Source organism: Erinaceus europaeus, chromosome 6, assembly GCF_950295315.1.
Source record: "Erinaceus europaeus chromosome 6, mEriEur2.1, whole genome shotgun sequence".
In the NCBI taxonomy this organism is placed as follows: domain Eukaryota; kingdom Metazoa; phylum Chordata; class Mammalia; order Eulipotyphla; family Erinaceidae; genus Erinaceus; species Erinaceus europaeus.
Genome location: NC_080167.1, coordinates 15328005 through 15354003, shown reverse-complemented (window position 1 = coordinate 15354003; position 25999 = coordinate 15328005). Strand labels below are relative to the sequence as shown.

Sequence of the window (25999 nt, the reverse complement as noted above, 5' to 3'; positions counted from 1 at the left end):
TGCAGAAAGACTATCATGCCTGAGGCACCAAAGGTCCCAGGTTCAATCCCCAGCACCACCATCAGCTGAGTAGTGCTCTGGTAAAAAAATAATAATTTAAAAAAACCCTATGGAAATAATATAATTTATATTTGTGTGAGTGACTCTTGCAAGAGATTGATGCACTTAAGAGATGAGCTTCCATCCCTAAAATTCTCAATGGAAATCTTGAAGACCAGAGAAGAGGTGGGGGTCTCTTTCCTCTTTCTGTGGCTGATGCCTGACAGCCTTCCCTGAGGATGATTCAACTCTAGACCAGAAGCAGATGTCAATGTAAGAGAACATATCAGATTAGTTGGGGAGACGGTTAGGGGGAGGAGGGTTATCACGTTACAGAAGTCAGACATCGTATCTTCATTCAGAAATGAAGAGCACAGCAGTGAGAAAAGCAGCCAGAATATGAGACTTCTGACCTGTGCTGATAATAAAAAATACTCTTTCCCCATATATAGCATATGCAAAGAAGGGAATTCTGTAACTCAGGAGGTTGCAAATTATTGACTCCGGGCCAAATCTGGCTCACAGATGTCTTTTATTTTGGCTGCCTGGTTCCAAGCAAATTTGAGTCACTGTTTTAGAAAGTTGGGATATTTCACATGTGAATTCTAGTTTTTCTTGGAAGTGCCAGGCAAGTCTGGGCTTGCCTTACCGGGCAGCAGTAATCAATCAGTTGGTGCCAAATTTCCAAGGGGCTTGAGGGGAGCAGACCCTCATCAGTTGCTCATTCAGATCAGCTGCTCCCTAGCTGTGTTGACTTTCAGCAAGCTACTTGACCGCTCAGCACCTCAGCTTCCCCATCTGTTAAATGGAGGTAGTACAGGCCACTTCCTAAGCGTTACCATGAGTCCAGTATCAAACGTGCTTATGCAGTGGCAGGCATGGTGTCCATGCTGTGCTTGTTCCTATTATTTTTGGAGAGGGATCTGGGCAGAGGGGAACACTGGGAATCCTGCCCAGTTCTACCTGACCTGACCTTTTCGACCCCACTTGGGTGTGAGCGGTGCAGGCACATCTCTCAAGCTGTAGCAGTGTTAGGTATGTAAAGCCGTAAAGAAGCTTTGAGAAGGAAAGCTACGCACTGTGGAAGATCATATCTGGCTATTAGCTGGCCAAGTTGACAGAATTCAGCTACAGAATCTAGAATTAAAGATCTGCAGTGTGAGTGGACCACACCACATCTAGCTCCTCCTTCCCTGAGTCCAGTCAGCACTGAGTGAGCAGGATGTGCCCCAGTAGAAGGAAGAGGGAGGGAGGAGAGCAAGAGAGACAGCGTATCTGTAAGAAGTCAGTATATTTATGGTCTGCTTTATAAAAGTTACTATAATACAATGGTACATAGTATTGAATTCACAAAAATATGAACAAATATTTACAGCAAGACACACCCACAACGGAAACACTTCTCTTCAAAAACAAGTTACATACGGACGACAAGAGTCTATATGCACAAACATCCCTAAAACTTATGGGCTCTCTTTTTTTTCTTTTTTGGCAGGGAGGAGGGCTGTAGGTAGGGGAAGAACCGGGAAAAGAGAGAGAGAAACAAGAATCCCCCAACTCTACAAAAGCAAAGATTTGTTCAATGAAAATGAAGGCATTAAAAGAAAAAAGCCAACACATTTCTGGGTATTGCAAACCACAATGGGGCTGGGTGAGGGCTCCTGGGGACAGGGAAGGCCCAGCCTTAGCTTCATGAAGGGTGGCCAGGATGAGGGGCGAGGCTGGGCCATGCCCTGGTTTCTGAGGGCAAGGAGAATGAAGGTAGCCCCTCGGGGCCTGCCCCAGTAATTGGAGTTGGCCATCTCTACAAACTACACATTTCTTCAGGTGAAAAATAAATTATTTCCTCAGTTGCACCATTAGGTAGAAAACCACACACGGAAGAGAAGGTCGCCACTGTGCCCAGGTCCCCCTCTGTGTCTTAATGCCACCAATTTCATCAACCTTGAAAGGGTGGGTACTGTCTCAAACAGAGAGGGCACGGGGAAAAGGAAGGAAAAAAATACACACAACAAAACCACCAAAGACAAAAAAAAAAGAGAGAGAAAATAACAATTCTTTGTACAGAATTTACATGATAACAAGCTTGACACAAGCTGAGATACCAGAGGCTCGGCCTGGCCTGCGTCCGCCGGGCTGGGGCCCCCGGGAGCCCTCCTGCATGGTGAGGATGACTCCCTGACTCCTGGTCACAACAGTCACTTTCCATAAATTATTTACATGCCTGCTCTGCTTCCTGGGGATGCGGGGAACGTGTGTGTGTGTGTGTGTGTGTGTGTGTGTGTGTGTGTGTGTGTGTGTTCCTAAAGTACAAAGAAATGAGCAAAAAAGTCTTCCCACGTGTTTCTACAAGAAACAATGTTCCCGAGAAAAAGTCCTTTATGGCAGCCTATATACAGAAATTGGTTCTGAACTTCAAAAACCCATCCCTCCCACTTGGATTTTATACACGCACAAGAAAAAAAAAATCCATGGAAATAAAAACCCTGAAGAGGATGAGGGAGAAGAGGTCAAAAAGGTTAAAAATAATAATAATAATAAAGGACAGATCTGTCAAAGACTTCAATCTGAGTTTCTAAAATCTTTTCCAAGCTTTTCCTCTCACTGGGAGAAATAATCTTCTCAGTCTGAAAATAAATAGGCTCATGCCTTGTTGGGGGGTTGGGGACAGCTGGGCTACGTAGGGTGGGGTACAGGGAAGCTTATAAACAACATAAAAGTATCTGGTCAAACACCCGTAGTGGGGGGATGACCCCCCCCCCTGCCTTGGGAGGCTCTCCTCTCCCCGGGGTCAAGGTGAGGGCAGGCAGAGTAGACCCAACCCTTCCAGGCCCCCAGCCTGCCCTGGGGCCTCTGGGAGGCTCCCACATTGCTGGCATTCGAATGAGAAAGTAAACATTGAACCCAAGATTTTGGGGGTGGTGGGGAGAGCCCCCAGGGGCCCAGCTTGGCTCTGCCAGGGTCTGCTCAGGAGATGGCGTCCCTAGAATGCTGGGGAAGGGAAAAGTTGGACAGGGTGAAGAAGGGGGAGGGGGAGGGTATCCTCTCATGGGGCTGGCTGTCCAGCAGAGAGGGGACCTGTGTAGTGTTTTGAGGCCGCAGCCACCAGGCCGACACCAAGCTCTCTGCAGCACCTGGCCCAGGGTCTGGGACATGGGCCCACTACACAGCTGCGTGCACCCAGGCCACTGCAGCCCCGCCAGGGGTCCCCACTCTCTGAGTCTGCCTTCACATTTCAATGGTAAAAATAACTTTTCTTGTGAGAAGGAATAAAATAGAAAAGTCAAAACATCATAGCAGCATTCATGGAAAAAGGCTGATGATGAAGACAAGAGAAAGAGAGGTAAATGGGAAGAGGAGAGAGACACATAAAAATTCATGTTGAAGCTCAATAAAAATCCTAAAAGGAGAAAAAAAAAAAAAAAAACAGAACCAGGCAGAAACACGGAAGCCCTTTCCCATGGAGGGGCTGAAGCCACAGGGAGCTTTTGGGGGTTAGTGTTGGGGGCGCCAGGCCCTGACATGGCCATTAGGCAGAGGGACAGCACCTGAAACAGGGGTGAGAGGTGGGACTGGGCCTGAGGGGGGCGGGGCCTAGTTGAGAGTTCCCCGGCAGTTCTCAGAGCCACAAAGACAGGGTATCTTGACATCCTCGATGGGGAACTTGTAGTCATAGGTGATTTCCTCATTGACGCTGATGTGCTGCTTTGAATAGATGACAATTTTCTTCTGCGCCTCCACCGTGATCACCTTGGCATAGCAGTTGGGCTGCAGGCAGGAGGAATGGTGAGCCAATGACCCACCCAGACTCCACCCAGACCCCCCAACCTTGCACAAGGCCTCAATGGCTCTAGGCTGCCCTGCCTGGGGTGGGGTGGGGTGAGACAAGAACCCATGCCTCCCCATGTGTAAGAATGATGATGTATGCAGAGCTATTTTCTAGACCATTGGTCACCACATACACTGCAGGAAACTCCTACATTTCTATTTCCAAATCAGCCTCCCCATCTCTACCTGGGTGCTAGATGGGGGAGTGTGTGTGTGCGCATGTGGGGGTCGGGGAGGAGCTGTCAGCAAACTCCAACCTTCAGCCTCCTATTTTGGCAAATAAAGTTTTAGTGGTATCCAGACAAAGCCAATCATTTACAGAGCGCCCAGCCATGGCACCCAATCATTGGCACTGCCTGTGGCTGTCTTAAGTAGTTGTTAAGAGATCTTCTAAGGCACCACGCCCAAAATATTTACTATCTGGTCTCTCACAGTCAACGGTTTTAGGCCTAAGTCCAGGCTCACAGATCCAGCTCCCTGCTGGATATCTGTTCTCTCAGGGGGACATCTCTAATGCTTATGGTCTGTCTGATTCAGGAAGTGGCTACATCAGGCCCTTGGCATCTACCTCTTATCTCTCCTTCTGCCAGTACTGACCTGCTGCTGCTGTGCCCAGTGGGCTTTTACCCTGCCATCATCCAACTAAATGCAGGGAAAGCTTCCCAAAGGGACAGCAAAGGCTGTAACTCAAAACCTCCCAGAGGTCAGCCCTGACTTGTAGAGAAGCTTCTCAGTTCTTTTTTTTTCTTTTTATTTATTTTCCCTTTTGTTGCCCTTTTTTTTTTTTTTTTTATTGTTGTAGTTATTATTGCTGTTGTTATTGATGCTGTTGTTGTTAGGACAGAGAGAAATGGAGTGAGATGGGGAAGACAGAGGGGGAGAAAAAGATAGACACCTGCAGACCTGCTTCACCGCCTGTGAAGCGACTCCCCTACAGGTGGGGAGCTGGAGGCTCAAACTGGGATCCTTATGCCAGTCCTTGCACTTTGTGCCACATGCGCTTAACCCGCTGTGCTACTGCCCGACTCCCAAAGTTTCTCAGTTCTGCCTACACCACTGAGTGAGCCGATCACTCAACTCTGATGGCCTCATTCCCTCACCCTGCCCTCTGCCAGGCTGTCCTGCAGGCACTGCTCTCTCCCTGCCCTGGGATCTTTGAACAGGATGCCCCACACTCTGCTTCACAGAGGTGACTCCCACTTATCCCTCAGCTCTGTTGCTCAGGTCATGACGAAATCCCAGTCACCTGAACAGGTACCTACTAACATGCTCTGTTGTCCAGTGCTCTGTACAACCCACAGGGAGGGGCTGTTCTCATGGCTGCTGTCCAGATTAGAAACTAACTGAGCCTCTTGGTCACTTACAAGGAACTGAAATCAAGACCCATACCCAGAATCAGACTAGCTTGCCTCCTGCTGGAAGCTGCCTGGCTCAATTTCAGCACATGGACTTTCCCTGCTTTAAAGGACACCACCTGCTGGGACCCGTGTGGGTTACTAGTTCTGGACTGATGAGAATACCATGGCAAATCCAGTTTAAGTGCTTGCCCACACCTGGCTGCCATCCCGGACAGGCTCTCTGAGGGCCGAGCCCCTAGGGAGGTCAAGGAAAAGCCCACGAGCTTGGGGAGGAAGCAAGATTGATGCCCTCGCCAGGCAGCTCTGGTCCTCCCAGCACCAGGAGGTGGGGTGGTGGCACCCCATGGACACTCACATTGCAGCTGTGGTTAATGAAGCGAGCAAAGTTGCCACACTTGGTGGCGTCGATGATGGTGTCGTGGTCCACCCGAAACATGTAGCTGCTGCCGATGCCCTCGTCCTCATAGCGCTTCTCCCGCATGTCGGCGATCACCTGGCCAGGACAATGCACTCAGTCTGGGCCCTCCTCTCCCCACTCAGGCACCAGCCACCTGGGACCGCCTGCAGCGCCTACCTGTCGGATGTTCTGGCCCACGTACTCGATGACCATCTCATCAGCTGCAATGGGCTCCATGGCGAACAGACCCCAGTCATGAATGTGGCTTTTGCAGAACTTGAGTTTTTTCTTCCGGAACTGGTGTGGAAGGGGGGGAGGCGTAAGACCCTCAGGTGGTGCCGCTGCCAACCCTCCACCCCCACCTCTTTCTGGGGCCCACCCTCACCTTAAGCTGGTTGAACTTGAGCAGGTCACTGTCACAGCTGCCAGTAAAGGAGGACAGCAGGCGGCGCTGCTCTGACCGCCGCTCCGAGCCAGCCCGTGTGGAGGCATGCGGCTGCGCTGGGATGCTCATGCCCTGCGAGGACCAGGGGCCGGGACAGATCAGAGCAGCAGCGACCTGCCTGGGAGCTACCCAGTGCCCCTCCCTCACAGTCCTGTCATTCCCAAGTCCCAGGGCCTTGCTCTGGGATCTTCCCCACCTTTGTCCTGAATGTGCTCAGATTGTGTCAGGTTGGTTGGTTTGTTTAGAGACAGAGAGGTGGAGAGGGGGTAAAAGAGACCACAACACCGATCCTTCCTTCAATGCAGTGGAAGCTGGGCTTAAACCTTGCACATGGTGGGGGTCAGGCGGTGGCGCAGCGGGTTAAGCGCATGTGGCACAAAGCGCAAGGACTGGCATGAGGATCCCAGCTCGAGCCCCCGGCTCCCCACCTGCAGGGGAGTCGCTTCACAGGCGGTGAAACAGGTCTGCAGGTAGGTGTCTATCTTTCTCTCCCCCTCTCTGTCTTCCCCTCCTCTCTCCATTTCTCTCTGTCCTATCCAACAATGAACAATATCAACAATGGCAATAATAATAACCACAACGAGGCTACGACAAGGGCAACAAAAGGGGGAAAAATGGCCTCCAGGAGCGGTGGAGTCATGGTGCAGGCACCGAGCCCAGCAATAACCCTGGAGGAGGAAAAGAAAAAGCCTTGCACACGGCAAAGCAGCACATTATCCTACTGAGCTCATTTGCGAGTCCAAGTTCCATTAGTTTTATTTTAAATTTTATTTATTTATTTATTTATTTATTTAACAAGAGCACTGCTGAGCTCTGGTTTATGGTGGGGGGGGATCGAACCTGGAACTTTGGAGCGTCAGGCATGAAAGTCTCTTTGCATCACTATTATGCTATCTAGCCCCTCCCAGTTCCATTATTTTTTAATACAATGATATGGGTTGGGGAGATCGCATAGTAATTTTACAAAAGACTTTCATGCCTGAGATTCTAAGATCCCCAATTCCAAGTATCAGCTAAAGGTGAGCGGTGCTTTAGTTAAAAAAAAAAAATAAGGTGGTGTCGGAGATGGCACAGTGGATAAAGCACTGGACTATCATACATGAGGTCCTGAGTTCAATCCCTGGCAACTCATGTACCAGATGATGTATGGCTCTTTCTCTCTCCTCTAATTTTCTCATTAATAAATAAAATATTTAAAAATAAATACATAAGAATTCAAGATGACACAATGTTCTGGAGGGAGTACAGTGGCCAGAGCAATGGAGACGCAAGGACAAGGTCCTGAGTTCAATCCTTAACACCACAGCACCACACATGGCAGAATGATGGGGGGGAGGGGCAGGACCTTGTGCATTCATACCCAAAGATCTAGGCACTGCATCACCTCTTCCCGGGCTGCCAGATAAACTTTTTTTTTTTTTTTTGCCTCCAGGGTTATTGCTGGGGCTTGGTGCCCAAAATACAAATCCACTGCTCCTGGAGGCCATTTTTTCCCATTCTGTTGCCCTTATTGTTGTTGTTACTGATGTCATTGTTGTTGGATAGGACAGAGAGAAATGGAGAGAGGAGGGGAAGACAGGGGGAGAGAAAGACAGAGACCTGCAGACCTGCTTCACTGCCTGTGAAGGGACCCCCCTGCAAGTGGATAGCCGAGGGCTCGAACCAGGATCCTTACGCCGGTCTTTGCACTTTGTGCCATGTGCCCTTAACCTGCTGCGCTACCACCCAGCCCCCCAGATAAACTATTTCTAAGGACTTCAATTTTCATTTACACTGCAAGTGTCTCCTTGGTTTGTATTTCAAGCCCAAACTCTGAACTCTTGAGAATAGGTAAGCTAATTCTGACCCCAGATTGTCCTTAAAATTTTTCTTTCTTTTTTTTTTTTTTTTAAATCTGAGCTCAGATCAAGTGTAGAAACCTTCATGATTATAAAGGTCAGTAGTGAAAACAGTTCATCACTGCTCAGAATTCATCAGTATTTCACACAACTCAACCCTACTCACCCATTCATCACCATGTCCTCCGTAACCCACGTGTCACACACACACACACACACACACCATACACTCTCATTCTAGTGTTGAAATTAAGTACTTTAGCTTCTCAGAACTAGAGATCATGCACCAGGTAGACTAAAGATCTTCTGATGCTCAGATTTGGCTATTTTCATCATTGATCCACTACAGTAAGAGCAGCAGATCTCAGAGAACCAGATTGGACCCCCCCCTTTTTAATATTTATTTCCTTTTTGTTGCCCTTGTTGTTTTAACATTGTTGTGGTTATTATTATTTTTGTTATTGATGTCATTGTTGTTGGATAGGACAGAGAGAATTGGAGAGAGGAGGGGAAGACAGAGAGGGGGAGAGAAAGACAGACACCTGCAGACCTGCTTCACCGCCTGTGAAGCGACTCCCCTGCAGGTGGGGAGCCTGGGGCTCGAACCAGGATCCTTATACCGGTCCTTGCACTTTGTGCCATGTGCACTTAACCCGCTGCGCTACTGACAGACTACCCACCTGTTTGCTTTTTAAAATAAAGTTCTTTATCTACTTCTGTGGGGCTCCCAGTTAAGTCACATGGTCTTTTCCTCTGTCTTTTTAAAAATATAAATATATACATACACTACTCCCATCCCCCAAACACTGATCAGCTCTGGCTTATGGTACATAAGATTGAACCTGGGACTTCAGAGCCTCAAGCATGAAAGTCTTTTGCATAGCCGCTATGCTGTCTCCTCCCCACAGCCCACCTTCTTTACATCACTCAGGCCTAGTTCAAATGGCACCTTCTCTGACTCTCGAGCTCTAATCTCTTCTACTTATTTTCCTGTATCTACTAGTGCCATTAAAAAGTAGGTTTGTTTATGCTGTATCCTAGAGCCCAGCAGGCACTCAACAGATATTTACCAAATTAAAAGCAGAATGAATGAGCCCCCAGCAGAGGTAATCTATCTCTGCCCTGGGCAGGGAGGCAGCACTCTGCATGTGCCCCTCTGACTCCAGAGTCCCTCCCACTGCCTGTGCCTCACCCGTAAGCCCCTCCTGAGGGCTCCAGAAGGTCTAGGCACCTGCTGCAGTACCTGCGTGTCCGTGGGGGGCTCGTCGGTGCTGGCACGGCTGCTGTTGAGGTATCTGAGCTTGTCCTTCTTGTCGATGGTGTAGAAGCCCTCACTGCGGGCACATCCAGTCACATGCTCCCGGATGCCGTCGTCCCGTTTCTTTTTCTTGGCTGAAGAGAGGCTGGTGGGTGGGGGTGGGTCAAGGGCCATATAGACATGCTTGAAAAGTCCCTCCTAGTCCCCTTGGAGACCCCTATCTCCCCCCTCCCCCAACCACCTCTCCACTTTCAGCCCAACATCCTGGCAACTAGCCCCAGCCCAGCTCTAACAGTCACACCTGTGGCACCTCAGACAGACACACTGACCCAACTCCACGGTGTTGCAACTGCCACAGGCACCTAGATGAGAGGTTCTGGGTATGTTCCTCCATTTCCCCACTTTCAAAGTGGGGTCCTAGTGATGCCTCTCTGAATGATGCATATGCTTGGACTGGTGTACAGCATTCCTGCCATGGATTAAGTGCTCATCCAATTAGTTTGGTACAGTAGAGGCGAGGTGATGGTGTTACCATAAAAACACACATGCGAGGGCTCAGGTTCAAACCCCTGGTCTCCACCTGAAGGGGGAAGCTTCATGGGTAGTGAAGCAGTGCTGTAGTTGTCTGTCTCTCCCCATTTCCTTCCGTCTCTATCCAAATATCAAACAAAAAAAGCCACCAACAGCTCCAATCTCATAACCTCATCTCAGAGTGACACTGTGGCTCAGAACCTAGACATTAGCTTTGCCCAGGCCTCAAATCTTAGCTCTGATTCTTGGTAGCTATGAGATACTGAGTAGGTTGATTATCTTCTCTGAGCCTCAATTTCTTCTTATGTAAAATGGAGATATCCTCCTCCCTTACCCTTGCCCCTGCCCCCCCCCCCCACACACACACCTCAGGGCTGTTGAAAAGATTAAATGAATCAGCACTCAGTCCCTACTACTGGCTTGTAAAGTCCTGAGACCTGGGTTGATACAGACAACACCCAGCACAGGATGGGGACTCGCCCTGTGGCCCAGATGGGCCTCACTGGACGAGGGGTGAGGACCCAGCCAGGCAGGATATAGGGATGGTAGACCCAGAGTGTGTCATTGAGCCAGTCCATGCCATTGTCCTGCTGCAGCAGCCGCTCATAAGTGACACACAGGAAGCGGATGTCCTCCTCGTCAATGCCACCATTCCAGATGTCATACAGGATGGTCATCTCCTCAAACTCTGAGCGTGGCCGGAAGAGGGGTTGCGGTGGTGAGAGCTCTGGCGAGGCAGAAGTCACCAGGTCTTCATGGCGCTTCTTAGGCGGTCGGCGCCAGGGCCCATGCACCTTGGTCAGGTCCGTGAACTCCTCGGTGACCTCCTCACGCCCACGGGGGCCAGGAGGGATGGCCTCGGATGGCCACTGGTTCTCCAGCTCCTTGAAGGGCAGTTTGGTGGGCTCGACAGGAGGTGGGGGCAAGGGTGGGGGAGGCTGGGGGGGCAGGGGTGGTGGGGGGGCTGGGATCCCCGTGTTCCGGAAGTCCAGGGTCACAGCCCGAGGGTCATGGGTGCTGGGGAAGACAGGGGTCTGTGGCTGGCCCGGCAGGAGCAGGAGGTCCCTGCTCAGAGTGGACCCCGTGGGCGGCCGGACCAAAGGCCCATCTAGGGAGAGCACAGCCGGTGGGGATCGCCGGGGCCGGCCCGGCTTCCTCTTCATGGGGGACGGGCAGGGGGCCAACGGGGCAGGGAGCAGAGGGGGCAGTTGGGAGGGGGGCCGAGTCTGGGCCCGAAGGACGGGCACCGGCAAAGCCAAGGGCAGGGGCAAGGGCAAGGGCAGAGGGAGCGGCAGGCCTGTTTCCAAGAGCACTGGGGAGGCCAGGGGCCCAGCCCGCTCATCCCGCCGGCCAGCTGGGAGAGGGCAGACAGGCAAGAGCAGGGGCCCACCTGGGTCAGGGAAGGTGGGTGTGAAGCTGAAGTCCCGGCCAGGTGTCCTGGGGAGGCCCCCACTGCCCAGGCCAGGGGATTGGGCTGGGTAGGAGAAGGGGCTGCCAGGCACCTGTGGAGAACTCAGTGATAGTCCACTGCTGCCCCCTGAGAGTGGGGGCTCCCCACTTGGTGTGGCCGGTATCGTCTCTGTGCTCTGTGACTTGGCCAGGCTGCCACAGAGGCCTGGAGTTCGAGGGGGCTGCTCCTCTGGGGGAGGCTCCAGGGGGGCTGGCGGGAGTGGGGGCTCTGGAGTCTCAGGCTCCGGTGGTGGGCTTGGCGGCCGGGGTGGTTGTGTGGGTGGCAATGGTGGTTGTGCAGATAAGGAGGCCACGGGAGGGGGCTCAGGCTCGGCTTCTAGGTCATCCTCTGCAGGGGGAGGTCAAAAGACACACCATCAATATCTGACTCACACCCCTTAGTGTCCTGTTTATGCTGCCCTACTGTGTACCAGATGCCTAACTTGCAGCCCTAAGTCTACCTGTAACCTAACCACTGCTCAGTGCCAGGGAAAAGTGGATGTCGATGAATGCAGGTGGAGATGGAGACTTGGGTACTAGCTTTTGACACTGTGTCTTCAGACAGATGTGAACAGAGAACATGCTATGGGCCAAGAAAATGCGCTCTGGAGGCTAAGAGATGGCTTACCCAGTAGAGTGCAGCCTATACTATGCATGAGGACCCGAGTTAAAGTCCCCTGCACCACAAGGGTATACCACACACAGCACAAAGATGCTTTCTTTAAGAGCAGTGGAGAGGTGCTGTGGCATCTCTCCTCTCTCTCTGCCTCTGCCTCAAATTCAAAAGCAAAAGGACCCCCACCTGCAGGGGGGTTGCCTTGCAAGCGGTGAAGCAGGTCTGCAGGTGTCTGTCTTTCTCTCTCCCTCTCTATCTTCCCCTCCTCTCTTCATTTCTCTCTGTCCTATCCAACAATGACATCAAAAACATCAATAATAATTACAACAATAAAACAACAAGGGCAACAAAAAGGAATAAATAAATATTTTTAAAAAGTAAAACAAAAAAATAAAAGCAAAAGGAAAGAAAGAAGGAAAGCTGCAAGGAATGTGCACAAGCACAAAGGCCTGGCGCAAAGAAAGCAAGCAGGCTCTGTAGTGGAAGAAACACCCAGAAGTCTCTTTTGCAGGCCCCAGCAGCTACGTCCATCTTCACACGCTGCATCTCCACCTTAGCTCCTTCACCCAACACCCTGGCCCAGAACCTCAGCTGCTGAGAACAGCTGGGCAGAGCAGCTGTGGCACTGGCACCTCAGCAGTGCTCAGAGCCCCAGAGGCTAGAGCAGCAGAGGGAGAAACTGACCACATGTGGCTCCATGTATTTATATTAAGACCAAAAACAAAGGGGGCCGGGCAGTGGCACACTCGGTTAAGCACAGAGTACAATGTGCAAGGACTCAAGTTCAAGCCCCCACTCTCCACTTGCAATGGGAATTCTTCACAAGTGGTGAAGTAGGTCTACTGGTATCTATCTCTCTCCTTCTCTATTTCTCCTCCCCTCTTAATTTCTTTCTGTCAAATAAAATGGGAAAAGGAAAATGGCTACTAGGAACAGTTGAATTCAGTGCTGGCTGGCACAGCCCCAGTGATGATCTTCGAGACAAAAAAAAAAAAAAAAATGTCATCAGTGTCTCATGGTGAACACAGAGTGGGGCAGAGTCCTACTGGCCAGCACTACGAGAGTCCTCAACAGGCCACATGCACCTGTCATGGGCAGGGAACAGCCTCTCCCACCACCTGTCACTCATAGGGTCAAGAATACCTGGCACCCCCTTTTGGGGAGCACCTCAAGGAACTGGCGTTCCAAGGACTAAGCCGAGAAGTTGTGGCACTGAGGAAAGATAACAGTGGTGGTTCCCTGGGGGGCACCACTTCACAGGTGCCAGGTTCTGTACAGCACAGTCCATGTCATCTCCCCCCACCCCCTGGAAGGCCCTCTAGGAGCACCATCCAGAGCCCACTGTAAAGATGACGACATTGAAACTTGGGAGGTGTAAGTGACTGACCCAAAGGAGCCAAGGCTCACGATGACTATCCCCTTGCAACTATTACCTGGAATGGGCTCTGGGGACGGAGGGGGTCGGGGCTCCATTTCTCTGGTAGGGGGCTCTGGTGATTTCAACCTGGCCACCCCTTCCTGGTTCAGGCCCAGCTCCTCAGGGGGTTCTTTGCATCTGGTCACCTCCTTGACACCCACAGGTGAGGGAGGTTCTTCTAGCATGGGGGTCTGCTCCTCAGGGGCTTCTTCCTCAGCCTCAATGTCCACCTCTTCTTCCATGCCTGATGACTCCAACTCAGGGATCTCGAGGGACATGTCCTCTTCCAGGTCTTGGGGAGCAGTGGGAGCCATGCTTTCTGCCTCTTCCTCATCTTCCTCTATCTCTTCCTCCTCTACTTCTTCCTCCTCTTCCTCTTCTTCCTCCTCCTCCTCCTCCTCCTCCTCTTCCTCCTCCTCATCCACCACCTGCTCCTCTTCATCCTCAGAGGATGATGATGAAGACGAGGATTCGGAGCTTGACTCAAACTCAGAAGACTCAGAGCTCTCGCTGGAGGTCCCGGGTCCAGCCTTGGAGGTGGCGATGCTCACTGTCTCCTCTGGGAGAGGACACAGAGGGGTGCTCTGGTTATCTGCTATGTCCAGAGGCCTCAAACTGGTGACGTGTGTGTGTGTGTGTGTGTGTGTGTGTGTGTGTGTGTGTGTGTGTGTGTTCACTAGGAATTTCTCCTTTAGGTGAAATCTACAAAGTAAAACTGAACACATCAGGGAGCTGGGAGATAGCTCATTTGGTAAAGCACACACTTCACCGTGAGTTGGACCCAGGTTTGAACCCTTAGTACCACATGGGAGCACCACGTGTGGCTGATACTATGGTATCTCTCCTTCCCTTTCCCTTTCTCTCTCTCTGTCTCAGATTGAAAGGGGGAAAATGGTCAGCTAAGAATGGTGGAGTCCCCCAGGCCCAAAGCCTCCAGTGTGCCATACATAAAACCAACCATGAAAGAAGAAACAATTCAATGGTGTTCAGCAAACTGTGTCTCCAGGGACCACACTAGCTAATTCCAAATGATTTTCATCCCCCTGAAAAGAGACTGTTCCCCCCTCCCCCCCACCACCACCACCCCAGCCATCACTCCAGGCCGTTCCTGGCCTTTCACAGCTGCTGGTCTGCTTACTGTCTCTGCAAGCTGACTCTCATGGGAGTTCTCAGGAATGATGTTGTGGCACATGAACTGTGTGTGCGCCTTCCTGAATCGGCGCGTTTCAGAGGAAGAAACTACTCCCCACCCCACCCCTGCATAGCTGGCTGCTGTTCAGGCTGTTCCCTCTGCTGAGGGCCCTGGGCTGGGCTGGGGCCACATGCTGCTCACCTCCATCCGAGTTCCCTTCTTCCTTCTCACTTGCCTCCGACAGGGCTAGGTTGTCATCTTCATTCTCAGACTCATCCTGGGCGTCACTGTCATCATCATCCTGGGGGAGAAGGATAGTGGGGACAGTGAGCCCAAGGGCCCCTCACTTGGCCCAGCACCCAGAGCCTCCCTGAACTGAACAGCACCTTAGCTGACGTGGACGAGGTCGAGGAGGAGGAGAGCTGGCTCCTGGGGCGCCCTTCCTCTTCCTCCTCCTCACCCCCCTCTTCCTCCTCGGTGCTTTCCCGTTCCTCCTTGTCGGAGGTGGAGGACGAAGGTGAGGTCGTTGAGGAGCCAGAGGACGAGGATGCCGATGAGGATGAGGACACAGACAGGGACTCTTTCTCGTCCTCCTCCCCACCACTGTCCAGCTCCAGAGGCCGGCCTGGCCGCCGCCGCACACCCACACCCTTGGGGTCACGCTTGGCCAGCTCACAGGGAGTGTCAGCCACATCCCGGTCCCGCTCCCGCTCCCGCTCGGACTCTGTGGGAAGGGAAAGGGTCAGAGCCAGGCTGGGGACACTTAGAGGGGGAGACCCCAGCACCAAGCCAGAGAGGTTGGTTGGGAGGCAGGCACCCACCCTCATCTTCCTCATCCACAGAGGTTGAGGGCCGCAGCCGCTTCTGATCACCAGATGAGGCCGTGTCCGGTGGCTCCTTCCTCTTGACCTTGAAGGAGGGTAGGCGGATGGCCCCACGCAGACCGATGCCCAGGCCCAGGCCCTCATAGCCCAGGCCCTCACCCTTGCCCCACGACTCCAGTAGGCACGAGGCGATGCGGTCCTTGGGCTTTGGCCGGTCCTCATCCTTGTGCTCACCCGACTTCACTGGGGTCAGGGAAGCCTGGAGAAAGCAGGAGGGGACGGTCACAGCGGCTAAAGCACTGTTCCCAGTGCTGGACTGGGGGCCTCCTGAACAGCCTGACTTCCTCTCAATAGTGACAGCAGCTACTGCCTAGACACATCCCTTCTGTGAACCTGGTTCCACTCTGCCTCAATTGCCCATGTAAAACAGGACCTGTCAGCTACGGGCCTCAATATGGTAGCTTTCACACTTTGGATACTGGGTTTCAAGAGTCCAAGAGCCTCGTAAGAACACATCTGTGTCACCCAAACAGGGGTTCCATGAGTGTGCCCACCTCCTACTTGGGGGGCGTGATGGGGGAAGTGTCTCCAGTGATGTTCCTTGGGAGGAGAGGGGATGTTTCACCCCCACCCCACCCCCACCCCCAGGATGCCTAGCCTCCCTACCTTGGCCATCCGCTCCTTCTTGTCCCACCACTCGTCAAAGGCCCGGAAGGCCACCACCTCCACCATCTTGCGGTTGAGGTCACGCTTCATGATGGCCTTGAGCTCTTTGAGCACCACCAGTAAGACCCCATCCACAGTGGCCTTGTGTGGGTCCTCCTGGCGGGGCACATAGCCTGGTGGTGGCACGGAGGGGTCAAACTTGGGCAGGGGCGGCCAGGGCTGTCCGCGGCCAGGGCCGGCATTGCTCAGGGAGAAAGGGCCCCGGTAGGGCGGCAGGTTGACGAACTGCAGCCCAGCAGAGGCTGCAGCAGCTGCAGCAGCCATGAAGGGTGGGTAGGGACAAGCGCCCTGGCCGGTCATCAGCCGGCTCAGCATCTGCGTTTGCATCTGGAAGGACATGGGCATACCGCCCCACTGGCCGCCCAGCACGTGGCTCATGTCCACCTGCATCACGGGAAACAGGCCTGGCGGGAAGGGCGGCAGAGGCGGCAGGATGGGCGGAGGCGGGACGCCTGGTGGTGCAGGTAGTGGCGGTGGGGGCACCGACACTGCTGGGTGGGCAGGGGGGGGTGGGGGTGGGGGCAGAGGTGGGGGCATAGGGAAGCCAGGCTGTGGTGGGGGTGGGGGCGGGGGCGGGGGTAGTGGTGGGAAGCCTGGGGGTGGGGGCAGCGTCAGGCTGGGGGCCAGCACAGAGGGGGCAGCCCCAGCCCCAGGGGTCACCACCATGGGCTTGGGGCAGTCAGCACTGGTGATGGGGGCCGAGGGCATCTCATCGTCAGAGATCTCCATGTCTTCCCCAGAGGACTGCTGGCCCTGTAGAGTGGGAGAGAAAGAGTGGTGATGGGGAGGGCCAGGAAAATAAAATCAAAAGGGGGCTGTGCGGTGGGTCATCCAGTTAAACACACATCGTATAAAGTGTTAGGACCCACAAAAAGATCCAGGTTCAAGCTCCCAGCTGCCCACCTACACAGAGATCGCTTCACAAGTGGTCAAGCAGGTCTGCAGGTGTCTTTCTCCCTCTCTATTTCCCCTCCCTCTCAATTTCTCTGTCCTATCCAAAAAAAAAAGCCATAGGAACAGTGGATTCATAGTGTAGGCAACAACCCCCAATGATAACTCTGGAGGCTAAATAAATAAATAAAACTTTAAAAAAAAAAAATCAAGCGAAGTGGGATGGGCATTGAAAGGACCTGGATTCAAGCCCCCCATCGCCTGCAGGAGGGCAAGTTCAGAAGCAGTGAAGTAGTGCTGCAGATGTTTCTCTCCCCCTCTCTATCTTCTCCTCTCCTCTCAACTTCTTTCTGTCTTTATCCAATGGAAAAAAAAAAATCAAGAGAAGCAGCCTCTCCAGGGGCCCAGTGAGCAGCCACAGGGATCCTGAGTACTGACCCAGTCTCTGAGACTCATTTTCCCCCGACTGGGGGTCCACAACAGGAAAAAAATCACCCATTCACTCAACACAGAGGTACCCCTGTTGTGGGCCAGACACTGTCCTAGGTGCTAGGTACAGTGACAGCAGCACAGACAAAACTCACTCTGGTGGAACTGTACTTCTAAGAGTACAGTTCTAAGAGAGGCAGAGGATAACCAGTATGAAGACATGACACCTATAGTCCATCTTGAGGAGGAAGTAAGTCAGGAAGGGGGTGCCAGGAGGGTAGGAGAGACTATTCCAGCTTGAGAGGCGGTTTCAATATGTACTTGGAAAAGAGACCGCTACTCCTCTGCCAGGCACCTCTGTAAGCACTTTACATCTATTAACACAGAACACTCTCACAACAGTCTACAGAATCAGTCTGTGGGCTCTGGTTTTACTAATGAGGAAAAACTAGGACACAGGGAGGCCTTAAGGTGAGATCCCAAGTTCAATTCCTGACTCTGCCAATAACCAGATATGGTCATAAACAAACCAAACCAAACAACATACACAAACACGTACACAATCTTAATGAAGCTCTGAATCTGGCTAGCTCTCCTCACAGACACTGCAGCACACAGAGAGTTAAGCTCAGCACTGCATTGACCAATCACTGGAGCTAATCTGTTCCAGCCCTTCCAGCTCCTCCCTTCTGCCCTCCCCACCAGAGCCCCAGGCGGTAAGTTTGGGAATAAAAGGAGCACAGTGCCGACTGGGGGCCCAAGGCAGCTGGAGCTCCCCCAGGGCTGTGGGGGGCAGATACCCTCACCACCCCACTTCACAGACAGCAAAACTGAGACTGGGGGGGAAAGTGCCTTCCCTGAGCTGCACTCAAGAGAGCAAGTGAGCCCAAGGACCAGAGACTGAACTTGCAACCACCAGCTTCTATGGGAAGGGGGCGGGGGGGGGGGGTCTCCTCCTATACGCCCTCCTCCCACCCAGTGCTGTCAATGTGCAGGTCTCCCACAGGTTTCTTTAGCTTGGGCTGGATCTGTGGGATCAGCCCCTACTCCTGGCTCTAAGAGCTCAGGTGCTGCTCTCCCGGTATCCAGCAGGGGGCTCCCGAGAGCTAGCTTGGAGGTATTCCCTACTCCAATCTTGCCTGGGCTCTGGTCCTGGTGCAGCCCAACCCCAGATCTCTGGGTCTGTCTCCCCTGCACTACAAGTGACCAGGTGGGAGAGCCCATTCCCTTTGCTATTCTGGGGTGCCCAGTCTTCAGTTAGTAGGTCAGTCTGCTAAATGTCCCCCAATCCCCAGTTTTGTGCACCTGTCAGTCCCCGCCCCTCACCCCCCACCAGAAACCACTTCCCCAGAACTGCCTAGAGGTACCCTGGAGCCCCAAGACACCTGTGGTCCCTTCTCAAGCAGGCCAAGGTCCTCTCTGTTCCTCCCTGAGGCAGCCAAACCAACCTAATCAAAGGGCTTGGGAAGGGGGGGCCCTCCCTGCTACCTAGAGGAGCACAGAGCTCTAAGCCCCAGGCTGTTCGCTCATGCCCACCGGCCCATGGGGGTAGAAGGGGTAGAAGTCTCCTGGAGGGCCAGGGCAGGTGCCTAAACCCAATCCACCCACTCCCAAGGGAATGTGGCACAGAGCACCCCTGCCCCAACCCAGGAGCTGCAGGTTCAGACAGTGACAACCCAGATGCAGCCCAATGAAAGAGGAGAGGGGGGCTGTGAAGGGCGGCAGCATGGCCTGCTGTCTGTGCCCCGACCCCCTTCCCAAAACACACACACACACACACAAACGTTCCTGGAGCTGAGAGCAGAGGGAGGAGTGGAACTGCCTGCCAGCTTCCCATCTCTTCCAAGGGCACCAAGCTCTAGGAGACTGTGCTGAGAAGCAGAGTCCACAGGTTCTGCCAGCCCACACACCTCCCAAGCCCTATCGCATCTGCCAGAGTGTCAGAACCGGCTCTGATAATCCCGAGCCACCCAGCATAGGATTCTCATTACAGTCTACACTCTCTAAGGTCTCAGAAAACTGAGACCAAAGCAGCTCAGTCGGAATGTATACCTAGGTCAAGTCTTGATTCCCAGCCTAACCAGGAAGGCAACAACATGGAACCTCGTTTTCCTTCTCTACGCGGTTGCTGGGGAGCTAAACTATAGATCCCCTTTTGCTCTCCGCATTCTCTATATTTGATCTGGTATTTTGGAAGCCCTTGCTCTGCGGCTTCTGTGTCCTAGCTAGTCACTGTAAGGTTAACGTATAAAGGGTAATGTTTCATACAGGACGGGGGGAGACACAAGTGCCAACAGGCCAATTCCCAGGGGCAGACAGACATGCTGGTACCTCATCCATCTTCTCTGAAGTTGGGGTCCTGTCTCCAGTCAAGTCCAACCTCATCTCAGCTGTCTGACCCAGGAGACCGGAAGGGTCCGGGGGGCCAGGCTTGGGTGGGGGCCGGAGTCCCAGGCCCATGTCCAGCTCTTCATCTTCATCTGAGTCGGGCAGTGGTGTAGGACTGATATCCTCCAGGCCAGTGCTGGAGGGGGGCGAGGAGGGCGGCGTGGCGCCCCGGAAACCCGGCTGGGAGTTGGCGCCAAAGGAGGCCAGTGGGGAGAGCTGGGAGGAAGAGGAGGAGATAGGGCTGCCCTCCATCTGCAGCTCAGTGTCTGAGTCCTGCTCACGGAGGAAGGGCAGCTTGGTGCGCTGCTCCTTGAGCAGCATCTCAATGCGCGAGTCCAGGCTGTCGTGCGGCTTCTCTAGTCCCGCAGGTGATGACTCCAGTGTGGGGGTGCCTGGGCTGTCGCAGGGCTCAGGGCTCCAGCCGAAGGTAGGCCGACCACCAAGTTCCATGCCACTGGCATCGGGGGGTGGCGGCCCAGGTGGCGTGCCTGGCTTCTCCTTGGTTAGGGATTCAGTGGGTGGCAGAGGTGGGGGCACTGGAGCTCGTCGGAACTCGCCACTGTCCCGGGTCCCAAAAGTGGGTGTGGTGGGGGGCTCCTCAGGGGCTGGGGGAAATGGGGGCACGGGGGTCTGATAGGGAGAGAAAGCCGACTTGAATGACACCCCAGCTGTGGGCGTTGTTTGGGCAGATGGCGGAGTGTGGGCAAATGTGGCAGAATCCTGTGGCTGGGCCTTGAAGGGAGGGCCACTGCTGCCACTGACTGCACCAAATGTGAGATCTGAGGAGCCCCTGAAGGCTGAGGTGGCCCCCGCCACTGCACTGACCGCAGAAGAGTTGTGGACATAATGATGCTCATGGCGGCGGTTGTAGGCGTCTGCAAACTTGGACTCGAACTTGGGCTCGTGCCGCCGAGCCTGAGCCTTAAAGGTCACTGTGGGGTCCTGGCTGAAGAGGTAGGAGGGTGTGGGCTGGCGGCTAGAGTAGTTGGAGTCCTGGGAGAAGGGGGTGCCCAGGCGAGGTGTGAGTGGGGTGCCTGGTCCATAGGAGTTAGGTGTGTCCAGGCGGCAGCTGGAATAAGCAGTGTCCTGGGAGAAGGGCGTACCCCCACTATTGGGGGTAACAGAGGATGAGCCAGAACCACAGCCTGCAGATAGGCCACCATCCTTGAGGCGCTTCAAGGCATCAGACAGCTGGACAGAGGGAGAGGAGGGCAGGTCAGACCACTGCAGGGAAAACATGCAATGGAAAATGGCTCTTTTTCCTTTTCGCCCTGGCTGTTAGGAAGTTTAGGGACACATTGGCAGCTGAGAATGTGCAGCTCAACAGTAGAGTGTATACTTCACATATATGAGGCCTTGGGCTCATCCCCTCAACCCAAAACTTAACAAGCCGGTTGCTATGAAACTACAGTATGGACAGGAGGGGGTGGGGGAGACTGAGGAGAGATATCTGGATGGTCCTATCCTTTCTCTAACGTTAAGGTAGCAGCTACCCAGGGAAAGGTGAGGGTTTTCCCAAATCCCTGAGTAGAAGTCTTGGTATGAACTGGGAGTTCTTCCTGCCTCAGGCTGTGAGAAACCAAAGGCCATCCTAGCAGAGGGAGCAGCAGGAGAACTACGGTCTTAGGAGTAAGGGGTGAGGGGCAGCCTAGGGCCCATTTCCTTTAGCCTCAGATGTTCCAGGACTGACACAGTGCCATCTGGTCAGGAGCCTCTCGAACCCGGCAGACCAGCAAGGAAGCAAAGCTTCTTCACTCTGGAAACTCCACTTTTGAGTGGGATGAGAGTCTCCCCACATGGGGGTTCTGGGAATCAGTAGTTGTGGTCTTACTCTGTTAGGACTTCCTAGGGTCAGGGGTGGTCAGGGGGTATGGGGTACAGTGTTTAAGCACTGGTGTGGGACATAAGGTTGGTCTGCAGGGGGGATAGGACATTGGGAGTCATGCTTAGCGTGGCTCCAGCTGTGGGACTTTTAGACCCTTCTGGAACCAGAAGCGGGCTTTGCCAGGTTCCATTCCCGCATAGGCTGGGTATCCAAAGCTGGAAGTGAAGTGTCTACATGGGGGACGGTGCCCATCAGGGACGTGGTGATAACAATAAACCCACCTGCAGGGTCTCACTCACGATTGGAGAGACAGAGTCCAGCTCGCCCACAGGGAGGGTCTGGGGTGTGTACCGACCTGTGACCAACAGCTCGTAGAAGCGCATGCGGGTCTCCCCTAAGGAAGGGCAAGGGAGGCGGGGTTCAGTGAGGCTCCAGCAAGGTGCATCCCCTCCAGGCATCCTTGTGGGTCCCTGCTGCTTGAGACCCAAAGTCTGGGGAAGCTGTAAGCCCTGGACCAAGTTTCCACCACTCTTAGGGTTTCTATCTGTTCAGAAAAGCCCCTGAGCTTTTAATGCCTTGTGGGATGAAAACTACCCCCAAATACAGAAATGACACCACCCCACCCCCAGCACAAAGCCCCTTCCTGTCAGCTGGATAAGGGCCCCAAAGACAGAGTCAGATCTCTCCAGCTGTAGCAAGTGGAGAGGAAACAGAGGTGACAATCTATTAACTCCATGTTGCCAGGTGGTGAGTTTGTAAAAGACACTCTAGTACATTAAAGGGAACTCCACAAGTTCCTCTTCCAACCAGGTTCCCCAACACTGCCTGAGCACCCTCCTCATCCCCGTCCCCCTCCCCCCAGACTGGTAACACTCCACCCCTCAACAGAGCGGTTTTATAGATGGGGCCTCCAGAAGATATTTATAGAGCCCTCAGAGGCAGCCACTTATATATGCAAAGGAGGTGCATTCCTTGAGCTACACCTTATTGGTCTCTATTCTTGAAATACAAAATTAGTTGGCAGTCTCTCTCTCCCTCAATGGCTGAAATGATGTTTTGGTGAGAGTTGGCTGCTTCTTAGAATGGACTTACGATGGGAAGAGAAGGTACCACATTCATTTCTCAGGAAGAAATCTGACTGCTGTTCCCAAGGGGTATGTAGATTTAAAAGGGTTACATACACACACACCCATCTAGAAATGAGAGAGAGGATGGCAGTGGGGGGTGGGGGGGGAGAGTGACTTGGGCAGGAACCCAGGCCTGTATCCTGATATAGAATAGACATGAGTTAGTAGGAATCTGTAGTCCCTGTTACCAGTCTGACCCAGCCAGGTCCTAGAGACTCAGGCAGTGTTATTAAAGGCAAACAAGAAAGACTTAGAGGTAAAACCTGGCTGCCCCAGAACCCTGAGCCCACTCCTCTAGGCCCTGCTAAGCAGGGTGGGCTGGGGACCCCAAGGAGACCCAAGAGCACCTGCTCAGTGACAGGGTTGACTGGTTGTTTGAACCCAGCACCAGCAGTGGGAACATTCCCAGAGAGGCCACAGGCATATTGGGTGGGATGCCCTAGAGTGCCCACCAGGCCTTGCAGGTGGTCTCCCAAGAATGGGGAGGCTAGGAGGTAGGTTCTGCATTCCCAGCAGCAGCTCCAGAGAGCACAGAGCTGGCTCCGGTTGGGGTGGGGGGGAAGGTGCTGCTGTCTCTTTAAGAGAGAAGAGGGAAGACACTGTGAAGCCTCCAGCACCCAGAGCAGCCCGCCCCATGCTATCAATGAAACTATACTCTGGGCCCAGATTGGTTCCTACCACCCTGGGAAGGGGCGACCTGGGGAGAAGGGCCAGCCTGCACCCCAGGAGGACCCCCCTCTTTCCTTGAGGGATCTCCTCTTTCTGTCTTTTAATGGCATTTGAGTGACTCCCTGGGTTCCCCAGAAATAAACAAATCCTGCCTCCTCCCTTAACAGTGAACAACACAGGAGACTGTCTACAACGGGCCACCAGGGCTCCAAGAGGGGCCCGAGGGGGTGTCGGTGGTGGGGAAGCCTCCCTGGAGGTCCCTAGGGGTGCAGTGGCCAAGGACAGGCACATTTGGTAAATTGCAGCTGGTCTCCTAGCAACAGACAACACATTTAGCTCCACGTGACTCTACCCTCAGGAGGGGGCAAAAAAATAAAAAAGCTTGTAAGGGGGCACCCAGGCAAAAGTCAGCGTGGTCCCCAGCCCTACAATGGGGGGCACTGGGAAGAAAAGGGGCCACACTGCCAGCAAACGGGGGGGGGGCGGAGGGGGGGGGCGGGAGGCGGCTCCACTCACCCTTGGTGTCCAGCTCCACGTGGATGATGTTACCCATGACAGAGGTGCTGTGCAGGTGCTGCACAGCCTCCTTGGCTCCGCGCACGGTGGCAAAGACCACCTTGGCGATGCCCAGGTGCTTCTTGGTCTTGGGGTTGTACAGAATCTCCACCTCCTCCACCTCCCCATACTTCTTGCACATGTCCCTCAGGAAGTTTTCACGAATGTTATCATTCAGCTTGGCAAATGTCACCTGCTTTGGAGGCACCGGGCCCACGTAGAACTCATCGATCTAGCAGGGGACAGGGGGGTGGGGTGGGTGTTGGAGAAGACTGAAAACACCACTCCGCAGGTAGGAAACAATGAAGGGAAGAAACTTTTTTAAAAAATTGGGGAGGGGGGAATGCACGCGGGCGGGCCCGGGAAGCAAAGGATTAAATCGGTTTGGAACGTGGAAGTCCTCGGGGTTCTAAAGGAAAGGGAAAAAAGAAACAGTTTCTCTTTCCCCACCTCTCATTCTGGCCTCCTTAGTCCGCTGCCGGGTTGGGAGTGACACCTTGGGCTACAAAGTTGTCCCCCTAAGGCCTCAATGAAGGCAAGGGGGTGGGGGCGAAGCCCCAGGCCCACAGGAGCAGGGAGGGGACCTCAGCCCCCAGCTGGGCAGGGAGGACGCAGTCTCTGCGCCTTGATTACAGTTGCACAGAGTGTTAGTCTGTTTACAGTAGCACGGAGGGGGACCACCTCTCTCTCTCTCAGCCATCGCCCTGTCCCCGCCAAAACTTCCCCGGCGGGAACTCAAGACTCCGGCTGGGCTCGGCAGGACTGGCGTTATTTTCGAACTCACGGGGGGGGGGGGGGGGGGGGGGTGCGCCCAGCCGCGGGGCAGGGGGCAGGGGGAGGGGTCCTACCTTGAATTTGGGCACCGACAGTTCCAGCTCCTTGTTTTTGGTCCAGATCCCGACCACCCGGGGATCTTCCACAATTTCCACCGGGCGGTTGCTGGACATCTGCAGGGAGGACATGGAGAGGTGGGGGCAGATTGGGAGGGCTGGTCCCACCGAGGGGGGGGGCAGCCCCTGGGGTTCCAGGTGCTTGTCAAACTCCAGCGCCCGGGACCCGGCTGACAGTTGGCCCGGGTGGTCGGGCGGGGGAGGGGGTGTCCCCGGGCCGCTCGGACCCCTTTCCCCGGCCTGGCTGGGGGTGCGGTGGGGGCGGCGGGGAGGCGCGCCGGCTACTCACCGCCAGGCTGAAATGCTGCCCATCGTAGCGGTACAGTTTATGATGCCCCTTTTTCAGAGCCGGGTCAATCATCAACTTGTAACTTCTCCAATGGTGGTTCCTCCTCTCGCCCGAAGGGCCGGGCTGCGGCGGGGGCTGCTGGTGGTGGTGGTGGTGGTGGGGGTGACTGTTCTCCATGCCGTTAACCCAACCTGAAAACCAGCAAGTTGTTGTCGTCTCCGCCGCCGCCGCCGCCGCCGCTTCTACACACACGCCAAAGAATCCAGTCGGCCGGCCCCCACCCCCTCCCACCTTACCAGAGCGCCCCGAAACGAGCTGTCTCGCTGGCTCCCCCCAAAGAAATATCCGAATGGAGCGAGAGAATAACCCTTCCGGGAGAATTAGGCGCCCGCCCGCTCGGCCACCGTCTTCGGGCGGCAGCGAGGGGCTCCCGGGGGCCCCCGGGGCGGGCTGGCCGGGCCCGGGGCGCCCGGAGGACGGGGGCTCCGGCCCATGGTGCCCGACCGGCCGCCCGGCCGCCCGGCGTGGCGCCCGCCCGCTGGCTCGCTCGGCCCGGCTCGGCGGAGCGCGGGGCTCGCGCAGGCCTGGCGCCGCCCGCCCGCCCGCTCGGGCCGGAGCCGGGGCTGGGGGCTCCGGCCGCGGCCTCTCCCTCCCCGCGCCGCGCTTACATCCCCGCCGGGCGCCGGCCTCCCCGCGCCGCCAGCCAGTACATGGTGTCCCCCGCGGGAGCCGAGGCCGGGGTGGCCGGACGGGGGGCCAGGAGGGGAGGGTGCCGCGGCTGCCGGGCCGGGAGCTGCTGCCGCCGCCACCGCCGCCGCCGCTGCTGCTGCTGCCCGGGAGGCGGCTGGCGGTGGAGCCTCGGCTCCCAGTAGCCGCACATCCCACAATACACCGCTAAGGAGCCCGACCCGAGCGCTCACCCTCCTCCTCTTCCTCCTCCTCCTCCTCCTCCTCTTCCTCCTCCCCTCGCCTTCCTCGCCGCTTCCCCAGGCCTTCTCCCGGCGGCGGCAGCTGCGCCGCCAAAGCCCCGGGCCCCAGCGGCCCCCCACCCCTCACTCGCGCGCTCCCACACTGCCTC

At 54.7% G+C, this 25999-nt stretch overlaps 1 protein-coding gene and 2 non-coding genes across 6 annotated transcripts; all 3 read right to left on the bottom strand.

The window, feature by feature from the left end:
• Positions 1 to 1313: 1313 nt before the first annotated feature.
• On the bottom strand, positions 1314 to 25971 carry SETD1B (SET domain containing 1B, histone lysine methyltransferase). Of its 4 annotated transcripts, none has more exons than XM_060193130.1 (17): positions 25842 to 25971; positions 24922 to 25112; positions 24591 to 24689; positions 23704 to 23974; positions 21673 to 21785; positions 19510 to 20790; positions 15799 to 16611; positions 15130 to 15391; positions 14695 to 15032; positions 14510 to 14609; positions 13193 to 13735; positions 10233 to 11492; positions 9149 to 9315; positions 6008 to 6139; positions 5800 to 5919; positions 5581 to 5718; positions 1314 to 3807 (listed from the first exon to the last, which is right to left on the bottom strand). In XM_060193130.1, the coding sequence occupies exons 2-17, from the start codon at positions 25096 to 25098 to the stop codon at positions 3634 to 3636; spliced, it is 5988 nt and encodes a 1995-aa protein (XP_060049113.1). In that variant the 5' UTR covers positions 25099 to 25112; positions 25842 to 25971; the 3' UTR covers positions 1314 to 3633. The 4 variants fall into 4 exon arrangements, with proteins under 4 accessions (XP_060049113.1, XP_060049111.1, XP_060049114.1 ...); XM_060193128.1 differs by lacking the exon at positions 25842 to 25971 and adding an exon at positions 25590 to 25833; XM_060193131.1 differs by lacking the exon at positions 25842 to 25971 and adding an exon at positions 25590 to 25833 and having other exon boundaries at positions 19510 to 20757.
• On the bottom strand, positions 7963 to 8032 carry LOC132539188 (small nucleolar RNA U2-30). Its single transcript, XR_009550483.1, has one exon. It is a non-coding gene; the product is annotated as a small nucleolar RNA U2-30 (small nucleolar RNA).
• LOC132539189 (small nucleolar RNA U2-19) lies at positions 8170 to 8246 on the bottom strand. Its single transcript, XR_009550484.1, has one exon. It is a non-coding gene; the product is annotated as a small nucleolar RNA U2-19 (small nucleolar RNA).
• Positions 25972 to 25999: the final 28 nt, after the last annotated feature.